Here is a 20,750-nt window from a genome sequence, read left to right as displayed (position 1 = left end):
TGCGCGCGTGCGTGTCCAACTGGACACTTTATTCTCCTGTAAATGCTGATGTCCCACCCGGCCTTCCTGATCAGGAGCTGAGCAGGGGCAGGGCGGGCTGCTGCCCCTCTTGGCATGAGCTCTGCCTCTGGGCTGGGCTGCAGGCGGCATCGTGGGGGGAGAGGGCGGTGGGGGTGGACCAAGGGCAGCAGGGGCTCCTCCTGAATCGGCTCCATGGCCTTGGCCTGCTGGGCCTCGCCCTGAGTTTAAAGTGTTTTAAGAGGTGGAGGGACTGTTTTCTTTCTGCTCATCTCGCAGCCACCACACCATATGCCCCTTTCTCACCTGGGGATCTGGCCCAGAAAACCCAACTGCGAGGGCCAGGAGGGCAGGCAGGCAAGGAGAAAGAGGGCCTCAGGCTTTGCGAGCAAAAAGAAAGGTGGGCTGACCGCGCTTTGGGAGGTGTCCGGGCCCATTTCCAAAGTGAGGTGTGGCTGGAAGCGGGGAGAGCCTGGGAGCAGGCCGCCCACCCTCCCTGGTCCTGAGCGAGGCCGGGGTGGGCCACGCTGGAGTCTGGGGGGCAGGCAGGAATGCGGGCCCCATCGGACCCCATCGGTCATCTCTGCAGGCCACACAGGCCGTGCCAGTCGGCTTCACTCTCGCACCGGGCTCGGCCGCGGAACAACTGCTCGATGACGTCCTGTGCCTCTTCCCTCGCTAGATTTGGGGGGGAGGGGGCGTGAGGGCCAGGCCCCTCCCGGCAGAGCCCCCACAAGTCCCTCCCGGCCGGTGCCGCTCACACTCACCGCTTCTTCCCGGACAGAGGTTCTGGGTCAGTGAGTGTGAGAGGTGGCGGGCGAAGGCTTTAAACAGTTCCTGGAGAGAGAGGGTGGGGAGAAGCCAGGAGCACCCATGCCAGGACCCAGGGCAAGGCGGACCCTGGAGGGGGCCGCGGGCTTCCGCCTTTCTTGTCCTGGACTCACGCTTCCCCCACTCCGTCTGCACCCCAGTGCTCCAGACTCAGGGGAGAACAGGGCCCATCCACCTATCATACCTTGGATGCAAACTTGCCCTCCTTGTAGAAGGGGGTCAGACACTTGACCACCACACTCGCAGCCTCCTTCAGGGAAATGCTGGGTGCCGAGAGCTGGCAGGAGCCTTGGGGGCTTGGGGGGCTCTGGTTGCTGGCTGAGACGCTGCCCTTTGCCTCAGCTAGGATGGAGGCCTTGGCTGAGGGACGTGGCCTCTTCTGAGCCTGGTTCCCCGGGTTCTCCTGGGCAGGGCCACAGCGGAGGGTCACTCTGGGGTCCCCTGTTCTGGGCCCCTCCCTTCCTTCTGGAAGACGGGGCCTCTGCGTCCGCTGGCTCCCTCTGGCCCGGCCCATCTGCCCTGGGGTGTGGACAGTGGAGACAACTGTCTCGGGGCCCCCCAAGCAGGCTCCAGCATGGCAGCCTCGTGCCTCTCGGTACCTGCTGGGGTCTGGGCCGCTTGCCTCTCTGTGCCTCCTCTGTGTGGCTGGGCTGGCCTTCGGGGGGCCTCTGGTCTCTGAGCGGGCAGGCACTGGCCGGAGGGGGAGCAGGCATCAGGGTCCAGTCGCCTCTACCCCCTCAGCCCGGGCAGCCCTGCGAAGCCCGTGGCAGGAGCCAGCCCCACTGCAGAGGCCCAGGGAGCCAAGGGGATGCCAAGACTGCCCACACGCTCACCTCGGCCCCTCCTCAGCGCACTCCTTGGTATCGGGGCGGGCAGCCAAACGCCCCACGGCTCCATCCTCCTGCCCTGAGCCCTTCTCCGGGAGCATCAGGGGTCTCCACACCCCATCACGGGAGGGGCTGGTACTATCTGCCCCTAGGGCTGCAGTGAGTGGGGGCGGGCTCTTGGTCCTTCGGCAGAAGAACCGGGTGATGTTCTGAGAGTCCTTGAGTGCCGCGGCGGCCAGGAGCTGCTGCTTCTTATTGACCCGGACCTTGGCGGTGGGGCTGCCCCGGGCAGGGCCTCTCTCCTCCTCGGGGGAGGGCCCCTGACAAACAGCATCGCTCCCGGGGGCCTCTCCTCGGAGCCCGGGGAGGGGCTCGGCGCACTCCGTACCCTGGCGGTCACAGGGCCGGCTGGGGGCCCCCTGCTCACCACCCTGCTCACCACCCTGCTCAGGCCGGGGCTCTTGCTCCGGGACCCACGTCTTCTCCATCAGCTCTGTGGCCGTCTGGAACAGGCAGGAGCCTTTGGGGAAACCGGCTCCCACCCGCTTGGGCTTGAGCTGCAAGGAGGAAAGAGGCTGCTGACCACAGGTCCCTCCAGCACTCGCTGGCAGGTCCAGGTGTGGCCACGGGGGCCGGGGAAGGCAAGGCTGGGCAGGCCAAGGCTTGGGTGTTGGGCTGGTGAGAGGTGCTGGGGGGGCTCCAGGGCAGGGGAGAGCAAGGGTCAGGGCTGTGATGCCAGGAGGAGCAAGGACGGTGCTAATATGAAGGGCGAGGGGCCGGGGCGCCGGTGGCGTGCTAGACTCACCGAGTATACCTGGGAGGCAGGCAGGATGTCGTGCTCGGTGGGCTCCGGGGGCTTGGCCTGGGCACTGCAGCTGCTAGTGCTGCCTCCCACACAGTACAGCTGCCCCTCCTTCGAGGCTCTGTGGATCTCAGCCACCTGGGGCAGGGGGGAAACGCCCTGGCTGGCACCCGCTAGCTCCAGGCTTCCCATTAGCGACTTCTGTGGCTCACGCTTGCAGGCAACTGGACACTGGACAAGTTCTAGCCCCACGGGGCTGGCCAGAAATCCCTGCAGCCAGGGAAGGCGGGGAGCCGGGCTTCCCCCTACATGAGTGGCCCCCTGGGTGGGAAGCCGCCCCCCCCCCCCCGCCCCTGCCTGGCGCCCACCTTCTTCAGCACGCTGGCCTTGTACAGGTTGGCCACCTTGGCACTGCGGAATGTCTCGTGTTCCAGCTCCACTGCCTTGGCCTGGAGGTCAAGTCTGAGGGCAGCAATGGGATTAAGGTGTCAGGCCTGAGGTCAGCCCTGTGATTCCTGCAGGGGACCCTGGAGATGGCTTCAGGGCCTGGTGGGAATGGCCTTGGGCACAGGGATTCCAGCCTGGACTGTCTGGGCCCCTGTGGCTTACTGTCCTTCGGCAGTTCCTGGCAGCCTGTCAGGGCCCAGCCTGCCCCCGGTGGGGCTGTGTGAAGACCGACACCCCCTTGGGAAGAAGATGAGTCACAATTTGGGGAGAGGTGCCCAAATAAACTGGGCTTCCTAGGTGGCTCAGTGGTAGAGAACCTGCCTGCCAATGCAGGAGACACAGGAATGCAGGGTTGGATCCCTGGGTCGGGAAGATCCCCTGGAGGACGAAACAGCAACCCACTCCAGTATTCTTGCCTGGAGAATCCCATGGATAGAGGAACCTGGTGGGCTACATACAGTCCATGGGGCCGCAGAAAGTTGGACACGACTGAGGGACAGAGCACACACGCCCAAACAAGCCGGGGGGGAGCTGACGACACTCACCCGTCAGCGGAACCTGCGGCCTGGTGGTTACTGCTCAGCGCCTCCTCCAAGAGCCCTAGGCAGTGCTCACGGGCCTGCATCAGGGCAGGAAGGTGGTCACACAGGTCCCAGGTGGGGGGAGGAGCCTGAGGGCAGGTGTGAGGAGATGCCCACCTCCTACCTTCACAGTGAGCCTCGGGATCTTCCTACTGGCAGCCTCTCTCAGGGGACAGTCCTCATCTGCGGGGAGGAGAGGCGAGTCCTTCCACCCTACTGCCTGCTCTCTCGCGTCCCTGACCCCCCAACGAGCTATCCTCCACCCACACCCTGGGACCAGCCCAGGGGACGTTTCTGTACTGACCTGGGGGTACGAATTCTTCTGTCTTGGGGTCTTTGCCCTGGAAGATGACATGAAGTCCTGTGAGTCATCCTATCCCATAGCAACACAGCTCCGAGTCTAGCATAAGCGAGGGGCTGAGAGGGTGTGAACAGGGGCCAGCCAGAGCCACCTGAACCCTGCCCCCTTCACCTTGCGCAGGCGCATCTGCTTCTGGTAGAAGAGATTCCATTCCCGCTTCTGGGCCTCGTCTCTGCCCTCGTCCCCGCTGCCTCCAGACCCTTCGTCATACCTAGGTGACAGGCTGGGCGTGAGCCATCCTGGGTCTGGGCTTTGCCCTCCCATCACACGTCTGGTAGGGCAGTGATGTCTCTGATGCCCTGGATGCTTGGGGGCAACGCTGATGTCCTGGCCCCAGTTGTGGCCCTCGGGGCGGGGGCATGCATCACTTCTGATCTGGCCTTGGCCCCAAGGAGAGAATGCCAGACTCTTTCTAGTGGGTTGGGGGGCCCTGGCCTCATGGCCCCTTACCTGCTAAAGCCCCCGTAACCCCTGCGGCCTCCTTCGTACAGCTCGGGGTCATAGCCGTTCCCTTGGGAGGGCCCAATGCAGGTCTTGTTCCAGCTGCTTCTCTGCTCCAAAGCGTCCAGCTGCTTCCGCACACCTGCAGGGTTCTGGCAACAGTCACAGCCTTTGGTGCAGGCGGGGGGCAAGTCCCCGAAGTACTTGGCAATAGCAGCATGGCGGCACCTGGAGCAGGGGTGGTAAGGGACCTGCTCGGGCCAGCGTTTGTTCACCCAGCCCCCAAACTCTGCCTGAGCATGGCTGTCTGGCACTGTGGCCAGCATCTCAGGCAAGCCTTACAAGGCATCACTGGGCTGGGTGGGGTGCCCATTTTATAGATGAGGACAACAAGCTGAAGGAGATTCCTCAAAGCCATGTAACACATGTGCCCAGGGGAGCCAGGGCACGAACCCGCTCTGCTTCTCCATGGGGCACTCCTCTGGGCTCCAGGCCCCGGCACCCTCTCCATCCTCCGGTAGTGGGGCGCCCTGGGAGGAGCATCGCCTCTGGGTGCAGACTCTGACTCTGCAGCTGAGGCTGTGTCCTTGGGGAAAGCGTCTGACCTCCTGAAATGAAGCTTAGGCACCTCAAGCATAACACGCCTACAACATGGTACAAGGAGAGCCCTGGCCCCTTGGGCAGCGTAAGAGCTGAGACAGCGCTGCGGAGTGCGCCACAGCACTCAGCACTTAGGGCTCTTATTACCGCTCCTCACTCTCTGCTGAGTGGGAGAGGGAACAGCAGGAAGTAGCCCTACCCCACCTCGGTGCTCTGCTCTGCTTCTGTCTCCTGGCGACTCCTCCCTGTTGTCCCTAACAAGCCTCTGCCTGACCCAGTGTACACGGCCCGGAACCGAGAGACTGCTTGAGAACAGGAACCAGGCAGCTCTGGGCTGGCACCCCATGCCGGGCACTGGTGAGCACAGCCTTGGCCGTGGTCTTCCTCCTCACATCTTCCTCTGCCCTGACCCACCACAGCCCCCTTGGGGTGCCAGCCTCCAGCAGTCTCTCCTGTGGGGGCCCAGTGGATCACTGGGGCAGATGTAGAGACCGGGGGTGGGGGGGAGGGCACAGCTCCATCCGGGCCATTACAAACAATGGTCCCTGCAGCAGGCATGCAGCACAGGGTGGGCGAAGCCTCTGGAGAGGCCAGGGCAGAGGCAAGGCCATCCAGGTACTACATCCCAAAGACAAGAAGAGCTGGCACCACTGCTCTACCTGGGACACGACTTAAACACAAGCACTGCCTGGGGCTGCAAGGAACAGGCTGAGGAGCGGAGACCCCAGGCCAGCTCGGAGAACACCGCCCCGAGGAAAGGTGGGCTGGCTGCACGGCCACCAGAGGGCGCCATCCCAGCCGCACCCAAACCCACGCTGCTCACCCCGCCGCCCAAGTCCATGCCGCCTGCCTGGCCTCTGGGACACTCTGGCATCCGAGTGGTGAGGCCACAAGCCTGGCTTCCTTCCCCGCACCCTCCCCCAAGCCCTGACTCACTGGCGTTTTGTGCTCACACTCAAAGGGCTCCATTGACAGCTCGCAGATGCGGGCTAGGGTCGGCCCCTGTCCTGCTCTGGGCACCGCCTGGTCTGCTGGGGTGGCATGACCAGCCAAATGTCAAATGGCCCTGCTGGCCACTGGGCTTCTGTGGAGCCCATCCCTGCTGGCCGGGCCGGGAGTGTGGAGACAGCCCCAGCAGACACTGTCGAGAAAAGAGCAGCAGTGTCCTCTCTCCTCCGGGGCCACCTCCCGAGGGACGGGCTAAGCCTGGGCTACTCCCCGGTCACTCGGGACTCCCGAGTCCTTCCCCGAGATGTCGCGCCAGAGGGCTGACAGCCTGGGTGGTCCAGCAGCTCCCCCTCTCTCTTTCCCAGGAGAAGAGAGGACGGGGGCCTGCTGGGGAGTCGCCTGAAGGACAGACTGGGGGCTGAGGGACATGGGTCCCCCAAGGGGGCCGTGGGGTGCCAACGGCTGGAGAGCTGCAAGCCCCCTCCCTCCTGACTTCGCCACTCAGGTGGAGCCTCCCAGAGGTCATCCTTGCCAGGGAACGTGCGAGTCGCCCTCCTCTTTCATCAGCTCACAGCCCAGGCCCAGCCCACACCAGCCAGGAGGGAGGAGAGGAAGAGGAGGAGGAACAGGAGGGCAGACCTCGGGGCAGGGAGCAGGCACAGGAAGCCTGCAGGACGCCCTCCCGGCAGGGATTCCCTCTGGGCACAGCAAGGGCACTGGCTCCCCACTTGAGCGGCCGCCCCGAGTAATTTGACACTTGAATCTCCAGGACGACCAACAACAAAAAAGCGGAGGCCGAGACAGCAGCTGGCTGTCAACAGCCAGGAGCTCCGCTGCGCTGAGCAGAGGCACCCGGGGCGCAGCCGCGGGTCAGGAAAGACGCATCCGCAAAGGAAGGAAGAGGTGTGAGCCCGGCCGGGGCTGGCCGGGGGAGGCAGGGAGGAGAGACACTCGAGGCCGCTGGGCTGCCCTGCACCTGTGGCCGCCCCCCGCCGCACCTGACTCGCAGGTGAGTGGCCGGTCACAGAGCGGGGAGGAGGGAAGGGCGCCGCCAGGGTCCCCTGCCTTGAGGGTGGATCCACCACGAACACGGAGAAGAGGGTCCTGGGGGACACACTATGGCACAGTCTCCAGACAGCGTCCCCTTCGAGCCTGGGCTCTCCCCTCTCCTGCTGGGACCCAGCACGGCCCCGGGGCTGAGGCTACAGCCCTCATCGCAGGGTGGTTTTCTCTGTTTGCTGAGCAGGCAGAGGGCCCTGGGGAGCCTGCTTACTCGACAAAAGTTAGTTTAAGCTCTTTCTATTCAGGGGGCTTAAACAAGGGATTTGGCTGGCCTGGCCGGGGAGGGAGCTCTCGCCTGCCCACTGAGCCTCCCTTTTCCCCCGGGATCAAGTACCTGCTTTCTCCCAGTTGAGGCCCAGCCAGTTCAAACCACCCAGGATGTGGATGTCCTGAACAACAGCAGCAGCTCCCCTCTTATAGGGGGACGCTTGGTGTTCTTGGCTGGGGGGGGCTAGGCCCAGGTCCTCCTCCCAGTGCCCACTGAGATCTTCAGGAGCCCAAATCTCCCTGAGCACCAGGCCAGTGCTTGAGGGCCCTAACCCCAGGGTGGGGTAGAAGTGAAGCTGGGGGGGGAATGCCCTACCCCAGTACTGGGCCCACAGTGCAGACCCCTCCACACACACTGCTCCAGCCTCCCCTGTCCTCACACAAGCAGCATTAAAGGCTCCCTCCCCAGCCAACCCCACCCCTACCCCCCAGATGTCTTCCCCAAGGCAAACAAGCCCACATCTACCTAGGAAGGAAAACAACCACCCAGGTTACGGTAGAAACCAAACATCAGCCTGTGTGTTCCTGGCTCCACTGAGGCTGTAGGAACTGGCCTGGGCTGCAGGCTGGGGAGGCTTAAAAGCCCTGCAGTGATGGGCGGTGATGACAGAGAGAGGGGACAGACGCCGAGCGAGGGAGGGATGCAGCGGTGAGCCACCGCAAGATGGCCCAGGCAGGCAGGTGGGGATTAGAGTCTGCAGGCCCAGAGGACGCAAGTGGACGGGGCCCCTCAAACACAAGTCCCTGAGCGGGGACACAAGGGTGATGCCCAGCTCTGGGACTGGGAAGAGTCAGCAGCAGCAAGCAGAGCTATGGGGCTGGAGACCCTGGGCTGCTGAGGGCTCAAGTGTCTCCCTTCCACCGCAAGGTGGGGCTAAGGCTGGAAGCGCAGCACACAGTGGGCACCTCTGCCTCACTGGTTAGGCTTCGGGAATCTGCTAAGACACCCACGGCCTTTAGTTATGCCTTATTCCGGTTGTTTCTCCAACAAGTAAGGGTGGATGAACCCACCTTGATAAAATAACGAGGCAGGGCAAGAAGCCCTTGGACCCTTGAGGCACCAACACGCCCTTATCAGTCACCAAACAGCTGTGCCTGGACTTGGAGCGTCAGTTTGGCAAGAAGGAAACAGGGCCGCTTCAGTACCAGGTGGCAGCTGTCTGGCCTGCAGGACGCCTGCTGCTCAGTTGCAAGGCCCTCTGTGCCAGGAGATGCCACCCAAAGGCACGTGTCCTAGTCCCTCCAGCTCTGCCAGCCTTCCCTCAGCCTGGCGCATCTCCCTGCTCTGCAGGCTGCCCCTCTGGCTGGGGCAGGGCCATGAAGGGCCATACGGGCCGAGAGCCAGGGAAAGCCACCACTTGTTCTGGCTGCTCCTAACTGAGGTGCTACCGGGCATGGGGCTGGGAGATACTCTAGCTTCCTTGGTTCATAGGCAGGAAGTACAGTCTGGGAAGGAGTGTGGCGGAACTGAGCTAGGAAGACTGGCAAAACATAGAGAGAGGCCCACAGGGCTTCCCTTCCCATCTCCCTCCAAACATGGGAGGAAGGTTAAAGGGACAAGAGGCAGCCCTCCCTGGAGGGCCCCCTCTTCCCGGGCCACACCTGGGAACACTGAGGGCTCCCTGCTGAGCAACAGCTGGGCCACAGCCACACGGTCACCTGACGACGGCTGGTTATATCAGGCACCCGGCGTCAGGCACCCTTGGCCTTGCTTTAAATAGTGTGCTGGGAAGCCCGCCCGGGACCTGCTGGAATGTGCCTCCACCCTCTAGGAGTACAAGCCCCCTCCAACTCCCCCATGGGGCCCACTAAGGCTCCTTTCACTCAAGGCCAAGCTGGAAAGGATGAAATAGCAACTGGAGAGCAAAGGGGGCTCCGGTCTTCGGGGCAGATCCACGCCTGTCCCCAGTGCAGACGGGATCCCACGGGCACCCCCGGGGCTGACCCAGGCGCAGCTGGCTGATTCCGGTCCCCACAGGCCCCGGCCGTGCGAGTCTGTGGCCCGCAGCTGGCGTGGACGGACGCTCTTCCCAGAGTGGGGCCCGGGCCCCCCGGGCATGAGTCTGCAGCTTTCTCACTTCCTAAGCCCTGAAGGGCCAACAGGCCCCGCCTTTCCTGCACAGCAGTTCAGCCTCCGCTCCACCTTCCTCCTCCCTGCTTTGGGGATCACACCTGCACCCCCTCCGCACCCCGACTGACCAGGGTCTCCAAGCAACCTCTCGCTCAGAAGCGGAGCCACCCCCTCTGCAATCCCTCCTGAGCCTTTAGACGTGGGGGCACAAGTGGAAAAGCCCCCCTGCCAGCCTGCGCTCCCTGCTTCCTCTGAAGGAGTGTCTCTGATGGCTCCATTAGGCAATGCAGGCCCTGGGCCAATCAAGCTGAGAAAGACAGGCCAAGTGCAGCTAAAGAAGGGAGGCGAGAGCAGCTCAGCCCTGGAGCCTGGTGCACGCTCCCTGAGGGCTTCAGTCGGCCCACTGGAATGGGCCAGGCGGGCAGCCTCTCATCCTCCAGGAAACCTGGGGTGCGGGATGCCTAGGGGCCCAGGACCACGCTCCTGTGCACACCTGCTCCACGGGTCAGCGGGAGGAGGTCTGCTCGGTGTGACCTGAGGAAAGGGGTCCTCGTGAACTTGACACAGAAAGACTCGCAGAAAGATCTGCCCTTTGGTGACAAGTCACAGGAGGTTCTCAAAGAGCAGGCGCGGCCCGGTGAGTGAAGACTGCTGTGCTCCAGACTCCCATGTGTGGGTGGGGCTGGTCTCCGCAGCCCTGGTCCTGTGCTGAGCCTGTCACACGGGCCAGGCCCTCGGTGCACGGCTCCTGATCTTGTCTGCAAAGATCAGGCTTCCCAGGATAGGCGCCCAGGGAGGCACAGTGTGACCGCGGAGAGGTCCCTTCCTCTCTCCAGTCTCAGGGTCCCCAGGTGCAAAAGAAAGGAGGCAGAAGGGGATGACGCATGGCATTCTAGAATCTTATGCCTCCCAGGACATTGGAAGACTGGGCTCCTGATCTCCTCTGTAGAACGGTGCATACCCTGGGCTGCGGCATGGGAGAAGCTGGGGGGCTCTGACTCCAGGAGCTTTGCCCTCTGACAGAACACCATCCAGTCCTCCACGGAACCATCGCCACCTGCCTGCGGTAGCATCATCACTTACAACACAGCTCCCCGCCTCCAGCCGGCCCCCCACCACCTTCCTTCACCTCACACACCACAGACATCCTGGCATGAAGGACGCAGACGACACTCCCCAAAGGTGCTGGAGGAAGGCGTGCGCAGGGAGGGAGCCGTGACTGCACCCAAAGGCCGTCTGGCCTCTCCCCACGTGCCCCGGGCACTCCCGGAGCCCGGCGCTGGGCCCAACCCTCCCTCCTGACAGCCTCAAGGTGGGCACCCCGTCTTCATGTAAAATGAGGGGAGGAATAGACCCAGAGAGACAAAGTGACTCCGAGTCACAAAAGCAGGGAGGAGGCCGGCAGCATCAAACCCAGGATGATTCAAATGCTGTGCTACAGGGCCGGCTGGCCAGACAGGAGCAGGAACCCTGTGGAGGAGGCACCTGTGCCAGCCACCATCCAGGCCCTGAAGGACCACGAGGCGGACGGGGGTGGGGGGGGAAGAAGTGGCCTAAGTGACCACAGGTGGGGCTTATGAGGCCTCCAGGAGGTCCCACCCTCTAACGACCAGAGCTGCCCAAGAAGGAAGGGCTGGGCAGGAGGGGGGCTCCCCTCCTCGAGCAAAGGCCGCATGCCAGAGAGGGCAGGCGGCCAAGGGCAGCGCGGAGGGCCCGGCGGATGACCTTCCAGGCGGCTCTAAGGACGCTCCGCTGCAGTGGCAGGGCCGGGGGTGACCAGAGCCCGCACCGGGCGAACCTGCCAGGCAGAGATCAGGGACGGGGCGGTGGCAACAAGAGCTTAAGGCCTGGCGCAGGCCCCAGGCCGCTGGCAGCCCCGCCTCGGTGAACAGGTTGAGGCTGGGTTGGCCCAGGCTGTCTCTGAGCCCTCTCTCAAGAGGCACTGGCTCCCTCGTGCCCACCGGTAAGGCGCTAGGGGAAGAAAGTCTCGGGTATAATGTGCCTTGACTCACTGACTTGGCCTGGGCCTTCACCTTCGGCCCCTCAGGCAGGACGGGCTGGAGGAAGCCCTGGGTCAGGGGGCCTGGAGGCTGACCAGCCACTCAGGAGGGCGGGGGGTGTGGGGGGGGAAGAGGACCCTCTTGAGAGCCAGAAGAGCAGGTCCCAGCCAGTAAGAGCGGGGTGCTTACACCCTCCCTGGGACGCCTGGTCCCATCCTGAAAGAAGACTCCTTGGGGAAAACTGGAGGAGCACGGTGTCACCCCACCTTCTCACAGGAAGACACCGAATGAGGAAAGAAACGGGGCTGATGAGAGGGGTGGGGACCCCAGGGGGCCTCAGACCGCCCCCTCAGTCAGCGCTCACCTCTGGCCGACCCTGGCCAGCAGCCCCCAACAGCCTGCTCCCGGGAGAAGCCAGCCCGCTATCCCCAAAAGTGAAGAAAGGGAAGGGTGCCAGGCTGGGATCCCAGAGCCTGTGTCCCTACCGGGAAACCATCCAGGGAGCTGTGTCCATACCAGACACCCTGACAACACCTAGGAGTTGTGTCTCAAAACAAAGGAGTGGAGCAGGGCAGTCACCTTCACGGCCAGCACGTGTGGCTGGCCCTGGCTGCTGGCAGAGCCCTCCCGGGGCCGGCTGTGCCCGGCGGGGCCTCAGGCTCCCCCGTGTCCCTGGCCAGAGCAGTGCCAGCGCTGAGCGAGGGGCCCCACAGCTCGCTTCCTCCTGGTGAGGCACCGGACTCTGATGGGCGAGACCTGACAAACTCGTTCTGCGGGCCGGGGTGGGTGAGAGGGCGGACTCTCGGGAGCCAGCTCAACGGGGACGCCAGGCCCTCTCTCTGCTCTGCAGCCCAGGAGGCACCCAGCAGGGGCCCGGCGCAGCATGGCAGCCAGCAAGCTCGTGCAGGAGATACACTCCATCGGGGACAGGCTGCTGCTCAAGCTGCAGAGGCTGCCGCAGGCCGAGCCCGTGGAGGTCCTGGCCTTCTCGGTCCTGGTGGTTTTCACAGGTAAGCCGGGGCTCCCAGAGTCTCCTTGGCACCCAGGGCTCTTCCTTGCGTCTGGGAGAGGAAACCACGGTGCCAGTCGGAGGGCTGGGTGGTTCCCCAGACAGAGGAGGAGCAGCAGATGTCTCCAGAGGGTGGGGTGGGGGGCAGGGGATCTCCCCCTATTCTCCGACATGCTGCGCCTGGGGAGGGGGTGTGCTGAAAACCAGGGCCCAGGGGTGAAGGGAGCAAAAGCTCTGGGGGCTGGCGTGGGGACAGTCACTCCTCTCCCCAGATTCTCAGTGCTTCTGACCCGTTAGCAGACCTTTGGGGAAGGTCCTCCAGGCCCCCAAGGGGGCTTCTTCAGAAGTGAGGTGCGCGCTTTCTCCCCTACCCGGTCTGAGTTTCCCGTGCTCTCTGCTGTCTCCCCACCCTCTCCAGCCACTGTAGTGCTGCTGCTACTGATTGCCTGCGGCTTCTGCTGCTGTCAGTACTGCTGGCCCAGGCGGAGAGGCAGGAGGACCCAAGTGGGACCCATGACCCTACCCTGAGGGCCAGGGAGATGGCCGAGAAGCCAGAGAGGAGACTGCCGACGCCACGACCCAGGTGTCAGCCTGGCCCCGCAGCCCTCACCCCTCAAGACAAAGACCCACGGCTCAGCCCTGGCTGAGCCCAGGGACCTGGACGCTGACTGAGAGACCTGGAGCCTCAGCAAGGAAATGGGCTGTTTCAGCCACAGAACTCTCACCTGCAAGGTGCCCAGGAGGGATCGATGGTTTCGAAGATAGAAAACCACCAGGGATTCTTTGCCGACCTGAGTTTTTTAACAAAGCACAGAGCGTGGTCCCCGAGCTTGGAGAACAGCCCGCATTTGTGGGGAGCTGGCCCTCGGGGCCCCATGCCAGAGAGCAGCAGGCCAGTCAGAGGGGCTCCGTGCAGGAGCTACTGGGTCCCAAGCGCCCCCCAGAGTGGGGAACATGTCAGTGTTCTATTCCAGGGTTTGCCTGTTTCTTTCCAGTGTTTGCCTGCTTCTTTCCAGTAAAGGCTTTCTGGTTATGTGTTTCTGCGGTGCCCCACTCCCCGGGCTGGGCCCTGTGCATCGGCAGGGCGGCATGCCAGGAGCCCCGGGGTGTGGCCTGTGACTTTTCCTTGCAGCCTCTGCTCTCCTTGTGCCCACAGAAGCTGGAGAAACACGCAGGCAAGAATGCCACGTTGGGGGGAAGGGGGCAAGGGGGCAAGACTCCGGAACCAGGGGAGGGCTGCCCTCCTGCCGAGCGCCGCCTCCCAGATGCCTGGTCGGCCGCAATGGAGGCTGCATCTGCCCCAGGCAGGTGCCGGGCTCAAGAATGCCACGCCACAGTCACCACGGCTATTAATTGTAGGTGGCATGCCCTGTCCTAGCAGGTCCCCTCAAACTTCCGGAATAAGAGAGGTGAGGTCCCTACTGAAGTCCATAACCTGCCTCCCGACCGCAACATCCTCTCCCCAATGGGCCAGATGGTCTGGGTTCCAATCCTCACCACCACCCCCCACCCCCGACCAGCTACACGAACAGATGTGACTTGACCTTCCAAGGCCATGTTTCCTTCCCCTGTGAAATGGGGACAATCCTGGTACCCTCCTCCTCGGGTAAGCCTGTGAGGATAAACCAAGATGGCCTTGGCACGATGACCTGGCCCAACACTGGGCATATCCTAAGAACTCCACCAATACGAAGCATCCTTATTTGCCCCTCCATTTGGGGGGCTGAGCCAGAGCAACGTGGACCCGTTTTAAGGACTGCTCCTGCTGACACGCAGCACTGCCCGCCTCCTGCCCTCCAGTTTACTTTCTCTCCACAGAACTTTCCAGGTAGAGCTACAAACCCAGGAATGAGCGCAGGGGAGGCAGAGGCTCTCACAGTACCTGCTGCCCTCCCCCAATACCGGTCCATCAGAACCATGAAGAGCCCCGTGTTCTTTACACACCTCCATCGTCTAGGCCTGTGCAGCCTGCCCTGGTTGCCTAGAGGCAGAGCCCCAGCCACTCGGGAAACAGGGAGGGGAGAGGGGATGCCAGCCCCCGCCACTCCACCATCTCCAGATGGCAGGCCGGCAGGAGAAGCCCTCTCCCTGGTTGGTTTCCCTCCCCAGTGTCCAGGGACTTATCTAACGGGTTTGGTTTGGGTGGAAGTCCCAGAGAGGAAATGGTTCCACAGAAAATAAAAGAAATGCAAGAATCTGTCTGTACACTCTACCCTTCTACCACCATCAGGAAAGAATGGGGTCAGAATAATAGTGATGATAGTAATAACAGTAACAGTGAGGACAGAGGCAGCTAAAATGCACCCAGGGCTCATCCCACCCGCAGGATGTCTGAAGCCTTTTGACACAGATAAATCCATTTAATTGTCACAACTACCTAATGCCAAAGGGACCATTCTGATCCCCTTTTCAAAGGTGAGGAAGTAGGTAACTCGCCTAAACTGGACCAGCTGAACAGTGGCAGGACCCGCCTGTCTGGCTCCGGGGCCTTGGCTCACCACACCCAGGCCTCCAGCTGCAGTGCTGATAAGGCTCCACTCCATCACCCACCACCTAACAATCTCAGGCCCCAAAGAGCCACACCCCACACCCTTCCCTGTGAGCGGGTGTGGCCTAGGAGTTAAGAGCTGGGGTGGGGCCCATCTTCGGCTCCCTCCCAGAAGAAAAACACAGGGAAGGCGGGAACATGTGAAGCCCTGCCTTTTCGGGGTCTAGCACCCGAAGCTGGAGGCTCCCCAGGAAGGCGTCGGTTCAGAAGACACAGCCCAGTGTGATCTTCCTTCAGCAGGTTCATCAGCATCGAGAACATCCTTCGTCAGGGTAACTGACACTGAGCCTCTTTTCTAGAAAAGATTCAGGCTCCTGGGTGCAGCTGCCAAGAACTGGGGACCATGGGCAGCCCTGGCCACCTGCAGGTGGACAGGAAGTTCACTCGTGTTTTCCTCCTCCAGGCCAGGCAGCACCTAACTGCCGAGTCCAAATAAGATGCCGTCCCCACCCTCGCGGGCTTCCAGGAGCACAGCCCCGCCACCAGTGGCTCCCCCGCAGCTGTCCGGTCAGGTCCCAAGCAGGCTCCAAGCCCCCGCGGCTCAACCAACCAAACCTCCTTGCGCACAACAGCAGCCTGACACGCTCTGATCGGCCCTCTGGGGAAGATAGGCATGGAGAGGAGACAGCAATCCCCCTCTATTGTAGGAAGGAATATACAAGGAGGTACAACAAGGCAGCTGGGGGCCAGGAAAGAGGCGCTGTCAGGCCGTCCAAGCCCAGAGAACACCCGGCTGACGCTGGTGACCAGACCTCTCCGCTCCCACCACCGTGCCACCCTGGACCAGGCTGCCAGCCGCGTCTGCCTGCGGTCCCTGGTCCCTGCCGCAGCGTCCCCGCCGTCTCGGCGCTGATCTCCGCGCCTCTTCATGCCGTAGCTCCTGCCTGTGGCCTCTGCTCCAACAATGCCCACGATTGTGCTCTCGGTGTCTCACAAGGATTTTTCACTCCCCGCTTCGGATCTGCACAGTTCACTGTCCAGACATCACACCTCAGAAACTACAGTCAAGCCACCGGTGCAAGAATCTCATTAGCAGAGGCCACACAACACTGTTTTCTCTGAAATCTGTTTTCCTGAAACTTAATGTTTGAAAGCAATCTACAAATAACAACCTTCAGGACAATATATTTGCTTGTGGGTAACAACAAATTCCACAGCCTAAAAAACAGAGGACAGGGAGTTCCCTCGTGGTCTAGTGGTTAGGATTCTGGACTTTCACTGCCATGGTCCAGATCCAGTTCCTGATTAATCCCCTGGCATAGGTTCCTGAGATTCTGCAAGCCACATGATACAAACAACAACAAAATGATCATTTAAAAAATTATCGAAAACAAAATAATTCTGTACTTAGAAAATGTTTCTTCACTCTCCTTGGGAAGCAGCCGGCTGCTGTCCCCTAATTCTAACTCTTACATCATCTTCACATCTCAACTTAATCATTGCTCCTCCCAGGGGAGTCCCCTGGGCCCCAGGACATGCCAAGGGCACCAACAGCATTCTCTACCTCTTCCCATCATATCACTCCCTTCCTGGTGATTCTTTCAGAAGAATTTTTTGACCTGGGCCAGCAATTAATAGAAAAAGTCAATTAAAGCAATGTTTGCGTATATGAGACATACATACTCTACACTCCTCATCTGAGATGGAAAGAAACACAGACACACACATCTTTTCTCTGAGTGTGGGTTTGCTGATCAGGTCTCCTGACTTGTCTATTCGCTAATTTTTCTTTCTTTGAGGCAGAATAAGGGGACTTCCCTGGTGGTCCAGTGGTTAAGAATCCACCCTGCAGTGCTGGGGACTCAGGGTCGATCCCTGATCAGGGAACTAAGACCCCACATTGCCTCGGAGCAACTAATCCCACATGCCACAACTTCTGAGCCTGTGCACCACAACCAGAGAGTCCATGCACTGCAGCAAAAGATCCCATGTGACTCAACTAAGACCCGACACGGTCAAACAAGCAAATAGCGCTTTAAATTAAAAAAGTAAAAGTCGGCTTTCTAAAAAAAGGCATCTGCAAAGAAACCTGATTGTGAAATCCTCCTGCATTTTTAGGAACTGTTTACAGCTGTCTTGTCCACATCTATTTTTGACAGAAATGCCATCTGAATGATTCTAAAGTGGTCAAGTAGTATTTACAGAAAGAAATACGTTCCCTCTCTGCTTGTTCTGAGGTCCAACATAGTGCTTCAGAGCTCAGATTGTGCAGCTGAGTGGAACAGCTGGGTCCAAACCTCAGAGCAGTAACTTCTTAGTTGTGTGACCTTGGGTAAGCTACCTAACTGCTCCGTGCCTGTTCCCTGGTTGTAAAACTGGGGTTTCGGCTATTACCATTGCTTCCTTTTCATGTAACGTTAAGTGCAATTATGTAATTATAATAACAACTACAGCTGCCACAAAACAGGTTGGGGAACAAATAGCTGACTCTCGATAAGAATCCAACTAAGCTGATGGAGTGGAAGCCCGAGGGTGTGCTTAGACCCCGGCAGGCCAAGGGCATTCATTAGTCAGTGTGTTTTACAGAAGGAAATGCGAGGCAGCAGGTGAGCCCGGGTCAATGAGGCCAGGAAAGTTAAGAAGGACTTCACGGAACTCGGCCACCACCTCCTCCAGCCCCTGCTGCACATGAGAATCACCTGGAGAGCTTTACCAACCACAGGGTTCTAACACACCCAGAGGAGGGGCCTGGGCACAGGCCTTCAGAAATACTCCCACATGACTCGAACAGGCCGTAGAAAGGAACCCCTGGGAGGGCAGAGCCTGCTTCTCTTGCTCACAACTGGACACAAGGTGCCCAGCGCAGTTCCTGGCCATTGTGGACACTTGACTCCCATCTTTTAAGGAGGGATGGCGGCCACCAGGTTCCACGCACCAGGGCACAGGCCCCACTTCCACTTCCTGGCCGCTCCATCACACCATGGGTGGGAACCCACAAGAAACAGCTGAGGCCAGGCCTGAGAGGCAAAGATACCAAGGGAGAAGTCAGGGCTCCGCAGGAAGCCGGGGCCTCACTGGTGATAAACACCCCCATGCTGGTTCCAGGAGGTGCCAGCAGGAGCTGTGGTTAATCATCTACCTGGTGCCATGGAAAGCAAGCAACCATGGGTGGCGCCCCAGCCCTGGGGCCTCCTGAGCAGGTCCTTTCAGTGGACACAGGTGAGGGGGACAGGTGGCCTGGGGCAAGGGCCCTGGAGCCATTCTCTTCCCCCCCAACTCCAATTCTGATTTGTCTCAGCCAGGACACTTCAACCCACACGCCCTGAGCAGCCCTCCAAAACAGCATCGCAAGAGGGCAGAACACAGCAGAAGGGGTAAGTGGGAAAGGCTGAAAGGGAATGCGGTTGCTCGGCAACAGGCCCTAGGCCACCTTTGTCTGCTCTGGTGACAGAGGCAGGTCTGGTCAGGGCCAGCCATCAGAGCGACCCCTTTTCCTCCCAAAAGTTGCTTCTCTGAGTCGGGGCAGAGCTCTAGTCTCCTGGCAGTGTCTTCAGCTAGGCCCCACAAAGCGTGGCTCTGAAGGGTTCCCCTGACCCACCCTCTCTTAGGACACAGAGCGAGAGCAGCAGAGCCGGGTAATGGCACCTCCCTTCTCCGCCTTCACTCCCTTCAACTGGCTACCGGCTTGCAGCCTGCCCGGCTCAGCCATGTTTCAAGATGACGAGTTGGTCCTGCCTCTGAGGAAGCCGGCTGAGCCCCCAGCTTGAGTCTGTCCACTCCTTGGCTCCAGTGCAGACCTCTCAGTTCACAACTGAGGCAGGAAAACCGGGAAGGGTCTATATCAGTGCTTTTCACTTATTTTTTGGCCGTGTCACATGGTGTGCAGGCTCTTAACCCCCTGACCAGGGATCAAACCTGTGCCCCCTGCACTGGGGTCAGGATTAGAGTCTTAACCACTAGGCCACCAGGGAAGGCCCTACAGCAGTGCTTTTCAGGTTCTGGCTGAGCAGGTGTCAGGGATGGGACAGAAAGTCCCTGATCACAGCAGGGCTGTTCAGGAAAGGCCTGGGGAAGGCAGAGCGCACTGGACCCTCCCCACCCCTGCCCTTGGTGCCAGTCCCTGCTTTCGCTTTTGCGGAGGAGGAAAGCCCATTTGCTGCCTGCCGGAGACACCGAGCCCCATGACCCAGCGTCCCTTCAATGCCCACTAACTGCAGAGGTGGCTGCTGTTCTGAGATGGCACCAGAGAATGAAGTTAGGGGAGTAGGGAGTAGCACATGGGGAGGGCTGTGGAGAAGCCCTGGCATTCAGGGCGTCTGTCCCTGCCTTCCAGGTTCAAATGGACAGAATGCTATCGAAATACTCCTGGAAGATGGAGTTCTGGCAGAACCCCTGGGACCTGGGGGGCCTGGCAGTGATCATCCTGTTCTTCACCACGGTCCTGTCTCTCGTCTTGTTTGCTATTATCTTTGATTTCCTCCCCATGACCAAAACGACCAACCAGAATGAAGAGTCGTGACCTGACTTTCTGCAGGCCAAGGGGGCCACTCTCAAAACACTATGTACTCTTTCTTCAAAGCCCTTTAACAGTCTGGAATTAAACATTTTTCATATGATTATCTGATAAATGCCTGTCTTCCCCACTGGTTCAAGTACCAGAAAGCAGGGGCTGGGTCTCTTTCTGTTCCCCATTGTACCCCCTTTTCTGGTGTGCCTTGCCTAGAGTCAGTACCAATCAATGTTTGCTGGTTGAACAAATGAGCAAAGGAATGGATAAACAGAGGGAGGGCTGAACTGTTGGCTCTCTGAGTCTGGAGACCCTGCGAGACAGCAGAGCCCAGTATAATCTAGGCCTAAACCAAAGCAGTTCTTCCTATCTCAGGGTGCAGAGGTCTCTAGGCCAGAGGTTACTTTCCACCTAATTACTATTCCTTTTTACACTCAAAGGTAAAGTTGGCCACGTCATCAGTAATCAAATGCATTTCATGGTCGTGCTCAGAGAAAGTAGCTGCACACAGAAGAGAGGAAGCCGGCTGGATGCCCCACACTGGCCTTCATGTCTTTTCTCTTGGTCCCAGAGGTGCCCAGGTATCCCTCACAGAGCCCCCCAGCCCCCACGCACCGCCTACAATGCAGCCTTTGTAGACATGTCCCCGCCTCTGCCGACGCCATCAGGCTGGCCTGCCCCTTGCTGCCAGGTGCCCTCCCTTCGCAAACAGCTGCTTCAATGTCAACCTCAAACCAGGCTATTCTTAGAAAAGCAGCAAATGTCTGGTGGAGAAGGGGCTTTGCCTTTGTGCTATGTACCATTTGTGCAATAAAGAGACATTCTCTTTCATTCAAAGAGTAATTTCAAATCTAGCCACACCAGCCATGCTGACTCCATCCCAGGGCCTGGAAGTCCTGGCATCAGACACCCTTATGTGCAACAAGAGAGACAGGAGATAAGGCGGCTTACAGGGCAACAGGAAGCCCCCCAATGCCCGGCCCCTGACACATTAAGAGGCCCCACTTCCCTGGGCTGAGATAGAAGGCAGAGGCCCCTGGGAGGACCTGGCCTCTTGTGTGGTGAGCTGCTGCAGCCTAGAGGTGGCAGAGCTAAGCCTCCGGACAGCCTTGCAGAGCCTCAGACTCATCCCCAACAAGAACCCAGCCAGGGCGCTTTCCAGCACAGGGGACTCTGATCCCCAGCAAGGACACAGAGCCCTCTCAGGACAAGTGCTTCACTCAAGAAGCTGAAGGAGGCCTAATTTAGCAGTTCATAGTATGAGTGCCTACAAAGGGCTCTGGTCACAGGGGCTGTGGGCAAGGGTTCTGACCACCTCTGCTGGGTGTGGTCTTGTGAGGCCAAATGAGAAATGGCCGCTTAGAGAAGGGAACAGCTTCAACCCAGGGGCCACCAACTCATCAGTGAAGAGGAGGGGGTGAGAGTCAGAACATACGGCCCAAGTAAGAGCCTCTCTGGTCTCCAGAGGAAACCCTCAAACCTCTGCTGGA

The 20,750-nt window shown here is 60.4% G+C and overlaps 3 protein-coding genes across 3 annotated transcripts in view; 2 read left to right on the top strand and 1 right to left on the bottom strand.

The window, feature by feature from the left end:
• The window catches only part of RECQL5 (RecQ like helicase 5), a 29,874-nt gene continuing 9,124 nt past the window's right edge, over positions 1–20,750 (bottom strand). The window contains exons 9-20 of the mRNA XM_027974079.3: positions 4,318–4,536; positions 3,979–4,078; positions 3,811–3,847; positions 3,631–3,689; positions 3,471–3,544; positions 2,847–2,940; positions 2,482–2,616; positions 1,683–2,233; positions 1,449–1,539; positions 1,034–1,252; positions 786–855; positions 1–696 (exon numbers count right to left, since the gene is read on the bottom strand). Of these exons, the coding sequence (XP_027829880.1) occupies positions 596–696; positions 786–855; positions 1,034–1,252; positions 1,449–1,539; positions 1,683–2,233; positions 2,482–2,616; positions 2,847–2,940; positions 3,471–3,544; positions 3,631–3,689; positions 3,811–3,847; positions 3,979–4,078; positions 4,318–4,536 (1,750 nt within the window). The 3' untranslated portion in view covers positions 1–595. The remainder of the gene's footprint in view (positions 697–785; positions 856–1,033; positions 1,253–1,448; positions 1,540–1,682; positions 2,234–2,481; positions 2,617–2,846; positions 2,941–3,470; positions 3,545–3,630; positions 3,690–3,810; positions 3,848–3,978; positions 4,079–4,317; positions 4,537–20,750) is intronic.
• SMIM5 (small integral membrane protein 5) lies at positions 6,492–19,369 on the top strand. Its single transcript, XM_060395863.1, has 5 exons — positions 6,492–6,865; positions 12,107–12,266; positions 12,684–17,972; positions 18,052–18,127; positions 19,087–19,369. The coding sequence occupies exons 2-3, from the start codon at positions 12,140–12,142 to the stop codon at positions 12,791–12,793; spliced, it is 237 nt and encodes a 78-aa protein (XP_060251846.1). The 5' UTR covers positions 6,492–6,865; positions 12,107–12,139; the 3' UTR covers positions 12,794–17,972; positions 18,052–18,127; positions 19,087–19,369.
• SMIM6 (small integral membrane protein 6) lies at positions 17,883–19,369 on the top strand. Its single transcript, XM_042256363.2, has 3 exons — positions 17,883–17,972; positions 18,052–18,127; positions 19,087–19,369. The coding sequence occupies exon 3, from the start codon at positions 19,093–19,095 to the stop codon at positions 19,270–19,272; it is 180 nt and encodes a 59-aa protein (XP_042112297.1). The 5' UTR covers positions 17,883–17,972; positions 18,052–18,127; positions 19,087–19,092; the 3' UTR covers positions 19,273–19,369.

This window comes from Ovis aries, chromosome 11, assembly GCF_016772045.2.
Source record: "Ovis aries strain OAR_USU_Benz2616 breed Rambouillet chromosome 11, ARS-UI_Ramb_v3.0, whole genome shotgun sequence".
Taxonomy (NCBI): domain Eukaryota; kingdom Metazoa; phylum Chordata; class Mammalia; order Artiodactyla; family Bovidae; genus Ovis; species Ovis aries.
The sequence above is the reverse complement of the archived record's forward strand: the minus strand, read 5'-3'. Positions and strand labels throughout refer to the sequence as shown.

What these genes read in the sequence shown, in the direction of transcription:
- SMIM5 (XM_060395863.1), top strand. Translation starts at nt 12,140, where the DNA reads ATGGCAGCCAGCAAGCTCGTGCAGGAGATACACTCCATCGGGGACAGG. An exon ending in GGTCCTGGTGGTTTTCACAG is followed by an intron (nt 12,267 to 12,683) that starts GTAAGCCGGGGC and finishes CACCCTCTCCAG; the next exon opens with CCACTGTAGTGCTGCTGCTA.
- SMIM6 (XM_042256363.2), top strand. Translation starts at nt 19,093, where the DNA reads ATGGACAGAATGCTATCGAAATACTCCTGGAAGATGGAGTTCTGGCAG.